Source organism: Fukomys damarensis, unplaced genomic scaffold, assembly GCF_012274545.1.
Source record: "Fukomys damarensis isolate Sample0158 unplaced genomic scaffold, DMR_v1.0_HiC HiC_scaffold_16, whole genome shotgun sequence".
Lineage (NCBI taxonomy): Eukaryota > Metazoa > Chordata > Mammalia > Rodentia > Bathyergidae > Fukomys > Fukomys damarensis.
In genome coordinates, this window is record NW_022900928.1 from 38,243,594 (window position 1) to 38,261,658 (window position 18,065).

Here is an 18,065-nt window from a genome sequence, read left to right on the forward strand (position 1 = left end):
TGTATATTATAAATCTGGATGGGAAAACTAGGGCCCTGAAATATGGAATCAACATTCAAATGGAATGTTCATAATTTGGATATATAATAAAAAATAAGAAATCTAAAAGGTAGGACATTTAAGAGAAGGGAGATAACACAAATGTAGAGTATATATGTACAAGTATGAGTGATAAGTGTCTAGATCTAGAAACTAAATTAGATATTAAGTTGATTATGGTAGAAAAAACAGTAAAAATGTTCCAACCAAATAGTTCCTGTTGCTTGTTTGACATTTAGTCCTTACAAACTTTTTTCTTTTCTTTTTTTTTTTGAGACAGGGTCTTACTATGTAGTTCAGGCTGACCTTGAACTCACTATGTAGCCTAAGTTGGGCTTGAACTCATGGCAATCCTCCTACCTCAGCCTTCCACCATGCCTGGACAATTTATTATTTTTTTTTAATATACAAACTTAACGTGTTCCAAGAAGAATGGATAGAGTTAAATTGTAGATGCCTTCTTTGCCAAGCTAAGTGATGCGAGGTGGATATACTAGGCTGGAGAAACTGGGAGACTCTGTAATTACCTTATAGTCTGAAGATCAGGATAAAGGGGCCACCTATCTCCCATGATTGTAGGCACAAGGAAAAGTAGATTTCCAATGTAGGAGGTGAAGCTGAATGAGTTCATTCCTAGGCTCCTATACTCTGGTCTCAAACTGATGCCGTGGAGGGCCCGTAAAGGGTAGGCTTTCTTGCCAGTTTTCCTCTCTATCGTCAGGTCTGACATTCCTGTCCTGCCTCTAATCCTTGTCCTCTATTGTTGCTGCCTTCCATGTGATCATGTCTTATCTCTGCCAGCTGTTGCTGTCATTTTCTAAACTGGCCAAATCTTAGGAAGGAACTACCTTCTAAACGCTGGCTTTACTTCTCTGCTTCAGTTAGCTCAGTCTGATATATTTGATTTGGTGCTGACAAGGATATGAAGTGCCAATAATTATAACAAAGGGAATTCTTTCAATGGCCAGGAAGGACTTGGCAAGAACACGAAGGGAGATGTGATTTTTCTTTTCCTTTTTCAGTGCTGGCATCAAATCTAGGGCCTTACACATGCTAGATAAACACTCTGCCACTGGCTACATCCCCTTTCAGATGAGAAAATTTTAGTAAGAATTTTTGTTGTTTGCTGTATAGGATGCAGTTAACCTCTTTTATAGCTTTCCCACAAAAATCCTTAGTAAAATGCACATTGTTCATCAGTGCTTTAGTGACTCGTTTCTTTAGTGAGAGGCATGGAGTTTCTAGTTCATCAGAGTTGGAAGAAATAAAATCTTAATCTTTTTCAATTTTTTATTAGTACATGTTTGCATTGCCTATTTGCATTCATCTTAAGGGGTAGGCACATGTACTTAGTTCTTTTTACTATCCTTTCTTTCTCTATTCTCTATCCTCCCTTTCCTATCCCTCTGTTTCTGGATCATGTTTCCATCTGTAAAAGATCCGAGTACAATTTATAAGAACTACGCTAGGTGTCCCTGATACAAGCACTCCTAACACCATGCTTTTTTTTCACTGTAACCAGTTTCTATCCCCATCATGAACATGTTAAATATCACATGGTTTCTTTTATATGAGAAATCTGAAGCATAAACAAATTAAAGTGCAAAGTAAAAGATATATAATATGAAACAAGAGAGATAGAATTTTTGGAAATGGGAAGGGGACAAAGACATAGAGGATCCAGGAGGGAGGGAGGAGAGGAACAGCGAAGGGAATTTGACAAAAAAGAATTAATATGTTACGTACATGTATCAACTCCCTACAATGAATGTAATTATGTATTGTAAACATGTATTAATAAAAAGATTCTACATATATAAATACTATGTGCAATTACAATAGTTGCTAAAGTCTTAAGTGTCTAGATAACACTTTATTCATGTTCTTTAAATAACTGACAGTCCACAGTTTAGGGGATTTAGTTGGGCTGCTAATTTGTTAAGGATGAGTGGTTGTTTGCACATCTGCACAGGTTCAATTTGTTCTTTTCATGCAAATCACATGGGAATGCCATTCAGAGCTTTTAAATCATGTTTCCTGATTAAAAATTCAGTGGGCATTTTGAAAAGGAGAGAACAGAATGAAATACATGTACAGAGAGCTGCAGCAAGATATGGCATCAATTCACTGGGCTTGAGGCTGAAATGTGTCATTCTTGTCCTAAGATCAGGGATCAAGGAGTAGATACTATACTAGCTACCATTTTCTAAACATATAATTTACTAATCACTTTATCATTGGGGGCATTATTATTACTTCAGCTTTTCAGAGAGGAAAATTAGCTCAACAAGGCTAGTTGACTTGCCTGACATCACAGCAAATGTTGAATAGCAGAGACAGTAGTAGTGAAACAAACACGTCGTTCAGTCAAAGCCAGGAACCAGATGGCATCTTGGGCTCCTACTGTTCTTTCTCCTCATTTCAACCCATCCTATTCTGGGTACTGTCAATTTTCATCTGAATTACAAAAGCAGCAACCTAATTGAAGTCATGCTCACTCTCATTTCTGGGACTTTAAATGTGTTATTTCCTTATTTTGGAAAGCATTTCCCTTACTCTAAGCTTTTCCTTGGTGAACATTTTCTGTTTTTTTGTTTGTTTGTTTTTGTACCAGGCATCAAACTCAGGTCCTTCCACTTGCGAGGAAGGTGGCAGAATCACTGAGCTAAATCCCTGGTTCCTCTCCTGGTTCTTAAAGACTCCACTCAGGATCCATCTCCTTCAGGAAATCTCTACCTCCTGAAACTAACTCAGTTCTGCTTTTTTCTGCTCCCAATATTTTCACACTATGCTAGTTAATCACTATGGTACAAATAATTTCTGTTAAATACTATAGGACTGTCTCCCATCCTACTGGGCCTTATGCTCAAGGGTAGAAACCATGTCTTTTTTTTTCTTTTTCTATATAGCACTAGCACCTAGCAGAGAAACTGGCATTAGTAAGTATATAATGCAATATTTGTTGATTGGTAAACTGTTCTCATTTGTTCTTTTAGGCGACTATATCTTAGTCAAGCTGCTGGTCAGGAAATACCACCTGAAGACATGCCTTTGGAACTGGCAGAAACATATATAGGTATATTTTATTGCAATGACACTGATGTATTTTTTTCTGTTTAATAAAGAGCTACTGAGTATCTGCTTTGTGTAGGTACCTCTTCTGCAGTAGCTATTCAGAGAACAGACACATCAGCTCCTCTAGGTTTCTCTTCTTGTAATAACTGACCTAATTGTTTTCTTCTCTGTAGTCTCATTTTCTAATCAAACTCACCTCATTTACAATGAATAGATGGCAGTGGGGGGAGATAGGGTATTTGCCTACAATGACATAATTTGAGACCCAAATGAGCCAACCAACATGTCAAAACATATAGGTTCCAAATGATTACTGTAAATTATTAGGTAACATAAAATACAATTTAGTTTCTTAAAATGATGTTCCCTTACTTTAATCCATAAATTCTATATTTCTAATGCTCTAAACTTTCAAATTAAAATTGTGACAAAAATGTGCTGCATTTTATTTACCTGTTCCAAATATATAAATAATTTCTTTGCATTCATCAGAAGAGAAGTCAAAATTGCAACCCACAGGAGAATGTAAAGACACATTGAGCTCATCAGGTGAAAGCAGTTCCATCCAACACAGCCTTGAAGACAGTGCCAGAAATATCCATCTGAAGACAGATGAAGAGGACAGCTCATGTACAGAGTCTGGGGATTCTCACATGAAATATTTACTGTATGAGGATGAGTGGGATTTCAAGGTAAGATTCATGAGACCCCAACTCTAAGAGAACACTTAGAAAAATTAGTTAAAAATAGGGATACTGAGAGCTCCTATGTATTTATTAATAAAACTGGCTCATCATTCCTTTCACTGAATACCATATTCACTCCTACTTTTTGCCAATTTACTATATATATTCATTTATGGACCTCCATTATTAGTATACAGTGTAAGTGATCTAACACTATATAATAAACTATTCCCAAACCTAGTGGCTTAGAACAATACTTTCAGAGCTTCTGTTGGTGAGGAATTTGGGAAGGGCTCTTCTGGATAGTTCTCTTCTGTGGGCAGCTGCAATCATCTGTTGGGTAGAGTTGCACTCACATGAAGGTTTCACTGGGGGCAAGAGGATGCACTTTCAAGGTGGATTAGCCACATGGTTCACAAGATGCTGCTGCCTAAACTGTGGCCTCAGTTCCTCTGCATGTGGGCCTCTCAAAAGAGTGGCTTGAGTATCCCTTTGTTATGGTGCCTGGACTCTCCCAGAGCAAGCAAGATAAGTGTCAATGTTTTGAATGACAGCCTTGGAAATTATGTATCATCACTTCCTTCATATTCTATTGGTTCATGTAGTTACTAAGTTCCAACCAAAGGGTAGAAACAACTCCTACATCTGGATGAAGGAAAGTCAGTATAATATTTAAGAAAAGTATATGGGATAGGATATGTATCAGGACATTTTTGGAAAGTACAAACTGCACATGTACTATTAATCCAAACCTGGGGAATCAAGCCTTTGAATTTTAAGTCTCTTTTTAGTACATCACCCCTCTCCCCAATCACCCCTTGCTATTTTTTTTCTTGATATTGCCCAGAAATTTAAGTTCTCATACAACTTTACATCTGGTAGGAGAAAGATAGATAAAAAGATGAAATTTAATAAACCACCATTTACCAATTAAGATTCTACCATCAAGTGAACATTTAAAGACTAAAATTCGAGGGCTGAGGATGTGGCACAGCGGCAGAGCACTTGTCTAGCATGCATGAAGACTTAAATTTGATTCCTAGCTTTACAAAAATAATAGATATAAAAATCTAGTCTCTCTACTATTGAAACACCCACATGTATATCTTAGAACCATGACTCCTGTCATATCATGATAATCTCAGACTAGTGGACATTTGTATACACAATTCCAAAACTGTATGCCACTGAGTTTAATAAAAGGCATTCTTAACTTGTATATGAGTTTTTGATGTGGAATTGTCATGTCCATGGTGTCTAATATGGTAGATCTGTCAGTTTGCTTTTTCTCCTTACATTAAATATAGCTCTGTAATTATACATTTTAAAAACAAAATACAATTATAAGCATTTTTAAGAAAACAGTGCCTCATTTTTGTTTTGATTCTCCTAAATTCAAGAAAATAATAATCCCCACAACATGCCAAGGTATTTGTACATCTCTCTGACAAGTCTGTGTGCTTTTCATTACATCCCAGCACTTGATACAGGGCCAGTCACATAATGGGCACTCAGTAAAGCTTTGATGAAGTTCAAAAGTGAGTTATAGCTTGACAGGATTCCCAAAGGAAAGAGTGTTGTATAAGGGCCTGGGCTTTTCAACCCATTTTGGGTTAGCTGTGGGATTTTACATAAACTAAATTTGTTTATTGACATCTTACACTATAGCTTGGCAGAATGTAGTATATTTTATTTATATAATAGCCAAGGATCATGTGAAAAGAACAAAATTTACGGAAAAGTTGCTCAATATTAGAATATTTGCAGTCAGAGTGGCATTTGTAGAGCCTTTCCCTTTGTTCCTGAATAATACAGAAAATTGTGTTGTGGTTATCTCCTAGCTAATAGTCTGTGTATATGTAGTTAGCTTTCTTCTCCCAACTAAAGATCTTATAGGGAGGAATGCGAATGTAGTCCAGTGGTAGAACATTGCACACAGAAGGTCCTGGGTTCAACCCCCAGTACAAAAAAGAAAAAAAGCTTGCAGAGGATCTGCTGCCTGCTCTTTGGAATAACTTGCCTACTATGCTCTGCAGGGTATGTAAGCTTACAAAGTGCGGTTTTTCTTAAACTTACGTTTCATGTGTTCCGTAGTATTCAGACAAATCGAGCGGGCAATAAAATCTGTCAAATAAAGGCCAAACACAACAAACCTAACCTATTAAGGTTGACTTGCCAGATAACCTCTCTGCTTGTTGTCTCTTCACTGATAGGAACATGTGGATTTGGGACCCCTGGCAGTGAAGCTCATGCGTGTGGAGAGCAAGAAAATGCCCATTCACTTTCAAGAAAAGGAAATTTCAGTCAAATTTGATGAAGATGTCAGCAGCCCAGAAAACCGTATCACATATAAGATGATGAACTTTCTCTAAGATTGAAAGCTGAAAGTGTAAACAACCTTTCCTTATAAATAGGAATTGAAGTATATCCCAGGTTGTCCATTTTACATGCACTTTGATCCATTTTTAAACCTGTTGTTTTTATAGATCATAATTATATTTAAAGTTTCAAGTAGGCACCCATTCGTTTGATTATATGGCATGAGTGATTAAAATAGAATACACTTTATATTTCTACATTTAAGTATTTAGAAGCATGATAAAAGGCTCAAGGTAAGTCCCTGAGGTTCCTTTCCACTTAAAAACTTACTGATTAACCTTTAATTCCAATATGAAATAGTCTGAAATGTTTCTACAAAAACATACAGGTTCTCATAGCAGACTATATAGTTTCCTCTGTCAGAATTCTAAATGACAACCAGTCTATAATTCAAGCCTTTTTTTCAATCTAAGTTTTTATAATGAAGAGAAAAATAATTAGAAATAGGGCATTCAGTTTGTTGTACAAAAATATTCCACTACTAAGAGAACCAACCTTATCAAGTCTAAACTACTGAGTTCTTATCCAAAGCAATTCCCACTTCCCTCTTATGGGTACCATAAACCAAAGACACTGATTGCCTGAATGTGAGATCAGCACTCCTTTGGATCCTCAAGAATGCCATGTCTCATATTTCTGTGATCTTTAATGATATAAAAGGTAAGCCCCTTCCATCATCAGTAGATGTTTTGGCATTGGGGGTAGGGGCAGTTGTGGGCACTGTCTTGAACCCTATGGGATGTTATCATTTCTGGTTTCTCAATCTCACATGCTAACATAATACACTTTTGTTACTGCAGAAGTAAAAAATACTGGTCATATTTTCCAACACCCCTTGGGAAGGGTAGTGCCATCAACAATTGAACACCTTTAAGCTTCCCCTGTACTCAATCTCCACTTTGCTCAGTGCTTCAGTAAACACATAAGTGCTGAGTTTCCATTACTTTCTAGTCTTGACTGGCACCTGACCATGACTGGTGCCTGGTTTTTCTCACAAAGACTTTATTTCTGTAGGCATCTAAAATAGATGGTAATTATCCTTCTGTTTTCCTACATTTTATAGGGCTCAAATGCCTCACAAGTGCCTCTTCCAAACCACTATTCCATCCTCTTACACAGAAACACTCATTTTGGAGATAAGATAGAATGATAGATCGATCTCACCCTCCACTACTATCATTTGCTTAATTTACTACATCACTCTTCGCTGAGTTTTAATTTAGCATCTGGCTTATAGGCTTCCTTTCCATTTACCCCGTGACCTATCATATACTATCACTGAGATGCTTATTAGCCATTCACAAGTACAAAATTGATGTACTTCTACTTGATCATTCCAGATCAACTCTTACCCTTTTGTGTCCCAAAGAGTGACCTTTATATCAACAAATGCTCAGCTTCCAAGTTCTAATTGGGGTTTTTAATGGGAAAGGTTCTGGCAGAAGAGCAAAGAAAGGAAAAATGAGTTATACCCCCAGTTTCTTCCCTACCAGGTCATGTAGGTTAGCAACACTCCCCACAGCTCCTATTGGGAGATCATCCTACTACAATGATGCTGTATGTCGGGTAACTGCTCCCTCCTTTTGTCCCTTCAGGCCCAGTAGTAATAATTTCTATGTATTGTTATCCTAAGGGAGTGTTACCATCCTTTGGTTTCCCTTAATCCTACCCGTATCTTTGTATATATTACCTTTGTTAAATTTTCCTTGAGCATCCTGTTTGAATGTGCTGTTGCTCGCTGGAAGCAGTTGAGGCTAGAGCGGGGGACCAACAGCAAAAGACTGAACTTAAAGACTAGATGCACCACCTACGACTGAGGGTCAACAGAGAAAACAGCCAAAAATACACCTGGGAGACCTCATGCTGTATAGGTGGGGCTTGAAACAAAAAGGTACTATCCTTCACACATAGACTGAGTCTAAATAAAACTGTAACTAAGCTCTGAATGTGTGCAATTCCTAATTGGTTTAAGGTGATTTGCCTCTTACCAAATATAATTAACAGAACATATACATTCTTTTTCTCTGGGGAAAAAAGAATGTCAATTTTAGACACTATGTTTCTTTTGTACATGTCTAGCACACAAAATACATATTGCATAAATATATATAAAGAAGCAGGGAAATAAAATGGAGACTCACGAAGAAAAACATTAAACCATTAAAGCAGTTATAAGATGATCCAGTTCAGTAGATGAGGACTTTAAGACTATTACTATGAATATGTTAAAGAAATAAAGCATAATAGGAATGAATATGACTGAAATATATTACATACATTGAAACCACCCAAAATTATGAAACCAGGGGAGAGGGTGGGATGAGAAGGGGGTAATATGATACAACGATTAAAATGTTAAACATATAAATCTGCCAAAAATAAAAACTGTTAATCTGTTTTTAAAAAGAAAATCAAAGGGGAAAAAAAAAAAGAAAAAGTAGAAGATTAAGCTCAAATGGACATCCTAAAATTAGAGTAGGGAATATAGGTCAAGGAAAGAGTGTTTGCCTCACATGGACAGGCCCTGTACTGGGGAAAACTACGATAAAATATATAAAATCTGAAGTTAATAAAAAATTGGATGGGTTAATGGCAGACTGAATACAGAAGAAGCCAAGATTAATGAAATTTGGAAGAAGTCTATAACCAAATATAGGCAAGCCCAATTCCAGAGAAAATAAAAAAATGGAGGACAGAATGATAATGAACATCTAAGATTAAGCAATATAACATATAGTTGGCATACCAAAGAAAAAGGCTAGTGAGAATAAAGGTAAAGAAAAATGTGAAGATAAAAGGGTTGAGCTTTCCAAAACTGATGAGAAAGTGATAGGTCTAAAATACTCAACAAGTACCAACTGGATTTAAAAACAAAACAACAACTCACTTGGGCACACCATAACTAGACACTGAAGCCTATCTAGCATCAAAGGAAAACCATTAAGGCAGTCCAAGAACAGAAATATACATAACTTTTAAAGAAGGAAGAGTAAAATATGGGGCAGATTGTTCACCTGAAACTATAAAACAAAAGATAATCGAAACACAAAAGTATCGAAAAGACATCAGGAGAATGTTCAACCTAGAATTATACAGAGAATTTTCCATTAAAAAAAAAGGTGAAATAAAATTTCAGACAAAAAATATCTGAAATAATTTGCCAATAGTGCATACAACTGCATTACAAAAAATACTGAAGGAAGTTCTTTAAGATGAAGAGAGGATCCCAGACTGAAGCATGAAACTGCAGGATGGAATGGAGAGAAGAAGAGAATGTTCATGACTGCCAATAATAGCCAGGTGTGACGGCACATGCCTGTAATTCCAGCTACTCAGGAAGCTGAGGTAGGAAGATTGAGAGTTCAAGCTGGCTGGGCAACTCAGACCTTACCTCAAAATAAAAAATAAAAACAGTTGAGGGCGTAGCTCATTTGAGTCCCTGGACTCAATCCCTAGTACCAGAAATAAATAAAAACCACAATAATGTCAATATCTTGTGGAATTTAATATAAATAAGCAAAGCATGACAACATGAAATCCAGCTAAAGTAGTGTTTAATAGAAAATGTAAAACTTTAAATTCATGAATTAAAAAGGTTGAAAATAAGCTGAGGTTTTTACCTTTAGAAAAAAATAATACAAAGTAGAATGACATAAAGAGCAAAAGTCAATGAAAAAGAAAGCTGATAGCTGGGCATGGTGGTGTACACCTGTAATTCCCAGCACTTGGGAGGCTGAAGCAGGAGGATTGCTGTGAGTTCGAGACTAGCCTGGGCTACATAGTGAGTTTCAGGTCAGTCTCAACTACATAGTGAGACCCTGTCTCAAAAAACCAAAAAAAAGAAAGAAAGAAAGCTGATATACAAAGGAAAACACAAGTTCAAAAACTGGTTCTTCATTGAAGTTCATTAAAATTAATAACCTCTAGTTAAGAATAATCAAAACAGAAAAATTTAAAAATGAAAAATCACTACAGCTTTTACATTTTACAGACAACAAAAACACAAAAGAAAATTAGGAAAAAAATCTCTTCAATAAATTTGAAAACATGGTGAAACATTTCTTGAAAGTTATTTCTGAAAAACTGGAAGAAATATTTTTGAAAACTCTTAATCTGTTAAAGAAATCAAGTCTTTAAAATTTTTAAAAAGGAAAGTTTAAACCCAGATGACTTGACTGGTGAAATTTTCCAAACATCTCAGAATGAAATTATACCAAACACAGACATACTCCTTCAGACAGTAAGAAAAAATAAACACTTGTGAGTCATTTTATGAAGCCAATACCAAAACCCTGTAAAGGTAATTACAAGAAAACAAAATTATATACCAATATATATCATGAACATAGATACAAATAGTAATCTATATGACAGAAAAATAGTGGCTATCTGTGGTGTGGAATGACTAGGGTTGAACATGAAGCTTTCTCATAAATGTTGATCTAATTAGTGCTGCATCCAGTTTGTTACATTCATTATGTAGGACAATATTTGTATACTTGACGGATATATTTTCATACTGTAAATAGGTTTCAAAAACTGCTTCCCAAATACCCATATTCTAGCTCATTTCATAAAGTGACAATATGCAAAGACCATGATTATATCCTGCAGTATGAAAAGTGGGAAGAATGTTTCTTGAGACAGGAAGGTTAAAATACCACCTAGAGCAGTCTTTCAAAGGTCAACAGAAAACATAATATGGAGATGTACCAATTTTCTTTTTTATGAAAGGTAAACAGCAGATGAGACTTACCTTGATTTTCTTCAGACAGAAAACACTGACTTCCCAGTAGAACAAACCTAAGAGCTTCCAATAACAAACAAAAAAAGTCTTACATGATACCTCTCAGTTCAGGCAGCACAAATTAACATTGTTTTTCTCACACAAAGTTTAGACTGTGACATTATTAAAATAAGCCAGGCATAACATGAGTGGCATTCCAGCATAATTTGTTAGTTGTGGTGGTTTCTCCTTCGCTATGTGAATTTGAACCAGAAACAAACAAACAAACAAAAGAACTTGAAAGTTTTGTTTGCTTCCAAGATGTTCAAGGCTGAAAAGGGCATCACTTGGAAATGGAAGGAGAATGAATAGTCTTCCCTTCTCTTGGTATCATTTCTTGTATTTAAGTTTGTACCTCTCAAGCAAATGCTAAACAGTGTGATAACTTTGTTAGATGACTTACAAAAGCAAACCTCAAGTTGTACCACTGCAAACTTCTTCCTGTCAATGTCACATTTATGAAAAAAGTCCTTCCAGTTGTATTGTTAGGCTTGAATACAAAATCAACTTGCCCATTCCTTCAGGGAGCTCAGTCCAGCACGAGAGCCTAAGCCACATTACAATTATTAGTTTTCAGCAGTAACAAGCAGAGAAGAAAGCAGAGATTATAGAAAAAGTTAGTCTACAAGAGGTGGGTGGAGCAATCACGCATTTAACTAGCACTATTCTATTTTTAGCGTCTTTATTAATAGGTTTAGGGAAATATTTTAAATCAAAATTAACTTAGGTGAATATTATATCAGTTTCAGTTGTCAGAATAATCATGTATGTTTTGCATGTAGTTATTCCATATTTGGGAAATGAGTACCAGGTGGTGGCAGCTTTAACTTCATTAAGGAGGTTTAAAGAAGCAAAGATAGAAAACAATAGAGTCACGTCAGCTGCCTTGGAAAACTAGGGCCGTCACTTAAGCTCTTTACACCCTGGTTTCCCCATCTGTACTTTATGGACCTAATCCTATATTGCAAGATTAAGGATTACAAAAGAGGATGACCAGGTGTAATGGCACGGATCTAGAATCCCAGTATTTGGGAGGCCGACATGGGACAATCACAAGTTCAAGGCCTGCCAGGGCTAGTGTGTTCAAGGCCAGCTTGAATTTACAGACTGTCTCAAAACAACAAAAAAATCCAAACAAAAAGAGTATACAACTTGTACACATGCAATATCTGGCAGCTGAAATAATTAGCAACATTTAATAGTAATCGCTAAAGATTCTCTGGAGGGCCAGGGATTTAGATCAGCGGTTCCACCGCCTGCCTTGTAAGTGCAAGGACCTGAGTACGATCCCTGGTACAAAAAAACCAAAACCAAAAACAAACAAACAAACAACCCCCCCAAAAAAAAACAAAAAAAAAATTCTTTGGAAACAAAGTCAAAGATGCTTAATTGTCAACAGTGTATTCTTGTGAATCATAGACCTGTGACTGTCTAATCCATTATGTGCTGAGGTGCAAACCAATCTCTAGTGACAGCTGGGTTCTACACATTTTATCAAAAGGGTTGCACCAAGCACTGGTGAGAACAAATCAACTGCCACCCTATATAAAGGTCTGTTCTGCCCCATGCAGGCTTTAAGATGCTCCAACCTGGATCTGCTTATCTCTATCAGGCTAGGGACAATAGTAAAACCAGTTCTAAAATGCTCATGTGTGTGAGGAAGGGGAATGATGTACAGGAATTTTTTTTTTTTTTTTTTTTAAGCCCTGTAGTCAGACACTGGAGCAATTCAGGGAAACAGGGAGGCTAGGGAATTTTCATGGCAAGAAAGAGCTGTTTGTTAGAGGTCTGTTTGCTCCCTGCTTGTTTCACCAGATCTCAACACAACAGTTCTCTGTATTTTCCTTGGAATAATTAGGCTCTTACATTAAAAGCAAGGAAATATGCCCTCAAGTAAAGGAGACTTTCTAAATATTAGTGACTTTAACTGGATGAAGTATTTCTATTTCCCATTCCTATGATTTTCTGAGGTTCAAATTTCCAGAAAGGCTGCTTTCTTTAACTCTGACTCTAGAATGGTTATGTTTTAGGTTATTCTCTTATGATCTGATTAAGTGCTAAATACCTTTAAAAGACTTAAAAAGATTCTTTAAATAGAAATGTTTTAAGATTTTCAGCATAGCAGATGAGTTTTACAGAAACAGTAGATTCAGATACCCTCACAGATACTTAGAATATGGTTTTGTCAGCATTTTAAGTCCTCAGTCAACTCACTGATCTCTTGCCTTTTGGACTTTGTGCCATCTTTTTGCACATTCTTAGCTATAAAAATATGCTAGCCCTTACAACATTTCCCTTCTAAGAGGAATGAAACTTCACGATGCTGGATTTCCCTCAAGTCTGCTCCAAAAAAGGGTAGTACACATTTTTATCTTAAAATTCTCAGGCATCAAGTAGAGGGATATCATAAAAACCTTACTTGAGGCTTTTGTGCAAGTGAATTAAAGTCAGACCTGATGGTTACACTTCATTTTTTACATGTTATATTTTTCCTAGCCATTTAAAAAGGGTCATTATGCTATTTATGTAAAAAAAGTCAACATAGGATATAGCTGGATCTAAAACCTGATGAAAAGACACATATCTTTAACATGTAACAATTACCCAACACTAGCAGCTTTACACTTTTGACATTTTATTTTCGTTGAAATAGTTCAATTTTAAAACTGTAATTTAAGGCTAGTTAATATGGATGAGGTGACAGTGAACAAAGTAAAATTGTAGGCACTGGGAAGGAAGATAAAAAGGAGGTAGGAGACATTTAGACAGTGGAACGGTAGATCCAAAAGCTGATTAAACAGAGATGGTTGCTATGGACCCAGCCTCTCCCAACCTCTTTTATCATTTTTTTTTGTTTTAAAAATACGGGGTGTTTCACGAATTTGCGTGTCCTCATGGTTCAGAGGCCATGCTAATCGTCTCTATATCATTCCAATTTTAGAATATATGTAGCCAAAGAGAGCCCTATCATTCTTTGAGAGGATTCAGTAAGTTGCTCAGCCAAACTGGAACTTGCAGTCCTCCTGCCCCAGTCTTCTACCTTGCTGGGATTACAGATATGTACCACCATGTCTGGCAAGGAAAATGATTATTTTCCAGTTTGTAGCTAGTGGAGAGAGGGGTTGTTCCCTAATATGGAGAACACAGAGAACACTGTGGGAGCAAGAAAGTATTGAAGGTTGCCGTAAGGTTATATCGGTGAGTATAAGGTGCATATAGGAAAAGCAAGTGGAAATATCTAATGCCAGGGATGTTTCTGGAGCTCAGGAGAGAGATCTCGACTATAGGTAGGCATATAGATGGCAACAAAGCCTGAGGGAATCATAGGGATTGCCTGAGCATTGTATGGAACGAGAGAGCACAGCCAGAACTTTAAGAGGTGAAATGGAAACAGAAGTTCCATGATGATTCTAAAACTGTGCCAGTGAACCACACAAGAAATTTATAGGTCCAGTAAAACAAATGACTATGTCCTTATTGAAAAAGCCAGTGAGATACAAAAAGAGCAAAAAACTTTGCAAGAAGTCAGGAAAGTGATTGCCTCAGGAAACAGGTAGTGTCTGGAAGAAGAGAAGGTAGGTTTGTCTTCTTAATTTGGGTATTATTTACATGTGCTTATTAAACATAGGAAATTTGTCGAGCTATATATATATATATTATATACTAAGTATATTACATATTAATAAAAGTTATAAAAAACTTTAGGTCTAAAGGTGTAAGATCCCAATGATGAATGTAACTGTACTGTATACCTAAAAATGTACCAATAAACTCAATGAGAGAAAAAACAAAAACTTTAGGACTGTTTAGGTGGAATGGCTAGAAGCCAGATGATAAAAGGTCATGGAGGTGTTAAAAAAACCCTAATTCTTTGTAGGATTTCTCAGATCTCAACTTATAAGGTGACATGGTAGAGCTTTGAACTCACTGATCAGAAAGAGCTTCAAAAGCTGAAGAACTCTTTAAAATTATACTACTGTGGTAGTATAATTTACTTGCAAAATTATTTTTTATTTAGCATTCATTTCACTGTTTTAGTTGAGCATGTGGTCATGCCACATTCCTGGCTTTCTTTGTAGCCACAGGACAAAGTTCAGGCCAGTGGAATGTGAATTTCTGAGTCATCTTTTCCCTTTTCCTCTTTCTCCATCATGCTACTTCTTAGGTTTTTATGCCACAATACACTGTGGATCATGCAGATGAGAATAAGGACTGTGGAATAGAAAATGTAACACCTAAAAGTGGACACCCAACAATTGTAAGAGGAAAAGCTGCTGTGGCCAGGTTACTTTCATGTATGGAAATAAATGTCTCTTCTGTTTGAATCACTGTTAAAGTTTTGTTACATACACCCAAAACAAATCCTAATTCGGAGGATAAAGTGTCTGTTTCATAAGAAATCATGATTTCAATAATAAAATGTAGTTTCTAAAAGACATGAAAGCCTAAATAACTTATTTTCTGTTAAAAAGGAAAAAGAAAGGCTCAAACTACTTTAGAAAGTTTTCTTCTTTAGAGAATATCTGTGGGCACCTAAAATTGCTGCCATTAGTATGCCTTTCTGTGTGGGCCAGACTGTTCAAAGCAATGCTCTTTTCAAGCTGAACAAAATACAGTACTACCAAAGCTGTCTTAGGGCCAGGAACTCAAGCTTGTTCCAAGAATATGTGGAGTGAGAGATTCAGTGTTTAGCTTCAGAAGCAGCTTATTGGAGTTCCACCAGCATGGTACTTTTTTTTTTTTTTGGTACCAGGGCAAACTCGGGTCCTTGTGCTTTGCAAGGCAGGCAGCAGAACCACTAAGTTAAATCCCTGGCCCAGCATTGTGCTTTTGATGATGCAAAATAACAGAATAGATACTACTGAAGACTCTACTTTTCAGACTTTTCAGTAATAGGAAAAAAGTGTGCTAATTATATGCATTATCCATCTATCAATCCTACTTTAATCCAATGAAGTTAGGACTAGATTTATCCCTGTTTTATAGAAGATAAAACAAGCAAAAAGAAATTTAGTAACTTCCCCAAAGGCATCTAGCTGACTTAGGTGAACCAGGATTTGAATATAGGTGTTTTACCCTTAGATAGGTTCTTAACTACAAGCTATTTTGCAACCTACTAACAGAAATTATACATTGGGGGCCGGGGATTTAGCTCAGTGATTCTGCCGCCTGCCTTGCAAGCACAAGGAACCAAGTTCGATCCTTGGTATAAAAAAAAAAAAAAAAAAATGATTCTGCCGCCTGCCTTGCAAGCACAAGGAACCAAGTTCGATCCTTGGTAAAAAAAAAAAAAAAAAAAAAAAATTATACATTGGATTTTTGGTTTTTGTGATGTTGAGAATTGAATATGCTATGCAAGCATTCTACCACTGAGCTATATTTACAGCACTATTATCAAACCTTTATCATATGCCACTGCGGATGTTCTGGCATACTAAGGATATCCAATGAGTAAATGAATAAAGTGAATCTACTTATCTTAAACTCTTCTTGGACAGCCTGCACAGCCTTTGCCGATTGTCCTTTATCTCTTTTAGTTCATACCCGCTTTGTACTTTCACATTTTCCCAATCTTATCTCTCAAACCCACATAGATTTGCTTTTGCTCCTGCTGTATAGTTAGAGGTAGGGTTCAAATTCCTAAGTGTTGGATCCAATGCAGTTTTTTGTCTTCATTTTACTTGTGCTGACCATTCTTTATGTCTTCAATTATGTCCTTGAAATCTTTTCCTTGATTCTCCTCCCCCAGTTGTAACTGTTTTCTTGGTCTCCACTAATCCTTTAACATCCCTTAATAATGGAGGTGTTCCCTACTTTAGTAATCTCAGCCACTGTTATGATTACCCTTCTGCATAGTCCTTTCCACACATGGGGTTTGTTAAGGTTTCCAGAAGTAGATTGAGAAAACAAAGATACAAACATTTTTATGACTAAAAGGGTTGTCCAGTGTATAGTACCCCTAAAATGCCAGAGTTGCTAGATTTCCCTCCTAGAAATGACAGGAGTTAAACAAGCGGAATAAGTAAACAAATACAGGTGTTAACAGAGGTAGAAAATTCCAGAATCCATTAAGGGTGGGGAAGAGAAAAAGTGGGCCTGAGTCACAAATGGAGGTCTGAAGAGGGATCCAACTGTGGTAGACCTTGAATATTTGATAAGCCAACAGCCACACAGACTCAGGACTGAAGGGGAAGGGCTAGAGCCAACCATATATATGAATCCACCTAGTGATAGATTATCATTCCCCTTCTCAGGAAGCTACATTTGGGTAGAAAATTATCAAGCTAGGAAATTTTGTGAAACACGTATACTACTCTTACAACCAAGAAGTTGTCTGCGAAGTTTCTGTAAATGTATAACTAAAAATGCTTCATAGTTTCCCATAGGATAAGGGACCTGCAAGTCTACTTCACTCCTGAATCTCCAATAAAGCTGTGAAACAATTTTGGTGAGTGGAAGGCCTTCTCAGTTGGGTGACTGACACAGAATCTCATTTCTCCTAATGTTATGGCAGTATTCTTCCTGTCTGTAAAAAAGACCAGCTCTTCCTGAAGAAAAAAGCCATATGTTTTTCCGTTTAGTTGGCCTTGGCTTGGCAGCACACCTGGTAGAATAGATTGCCTCTAACCTGGAGTGGAAGCAAATATCTGCAGTGAGTCTCTGTAATCACTATTTGTTATCTCCTGATGCAAACGGACCAGTAAGACAAAGGTTGCTTTTGTAGTTTCAGGGAGAGATCCATTCCATTAATCTGATTCCTTTTCCTTTGATATAAATTGCTCATTTTAAACTTAGTATTCTATACTTCCATCTCTTGATTATTTCCCTGAGCAAATAAATTTCCTAAAAGTAAAATTACTAGATTAAGGGTATAAATTCTCAAGTACTAACTTTCACTCCTCCCCTCCAAATAAAGGTCCATTAGCTTATACTCACCTTATGGTCTATTTTGACAAAGTCGAACTTTACATATGCAACAATATAACATCCCCAACAGCCTTACGCTTGGAAAGAAAGCATCCTTGTTTTCACTTGTATGTTTTAATCACTAATAAAGATGAACTTTTTCATGGTTATTTCTTTAAACCGTTTAATCACAT

At 36.5% G+C, this 18,065-nt stretch overlaps 1 protein-coding gene and 1 non-coding gene across 9 annotated transcripts in view; one reads left to right on the forward strand and one right to left on the reverse strand.

Annotated features, from left to right (window-relative positions):
• Ccdc83 (coiled-coil domain containing 83) overlaps positions 1-6,185 on the forward strand; it is a 45,634-nt gene extending 39,449 nt beyond the window's left edge. For all 8 annotated transcript variants that reach the window (XM_033764261.1, XM_033764262.1, XM_033764264.1 and 5 more), the window contains 3 exons: positions 3,036-3,115; positions 3,607-3,806; positions 6,014-6,185. In XM_033764261.1, coding sequence (XP_033620152.1) covers positions 3,036-3,115; positions 3,607-3,806; positions 6,014-6,172 — 439 coding nt within the window. In that variant the 3' untranslated portion in view covers positions 6,173-6,185. The remainder of the gene's footprint in view (positions 1-3,035; positions 3,116-3,606; positions 3,807-6,013) is intronic.
• Positions 6,186-13,823: 7,638 nt separating this feature from the next.
• Positions 13,824-13,927, reverse strand: LOC117286430. Its single transcript, XR_004517600.1, has one exon. It is a non-coding gene; the product is annotated as a U6 spliceosomal RNA (small nuclear RNA).
• Between the last annotated feature and the right edge of the window lie 4,138 nt (positions 13,928-18,065).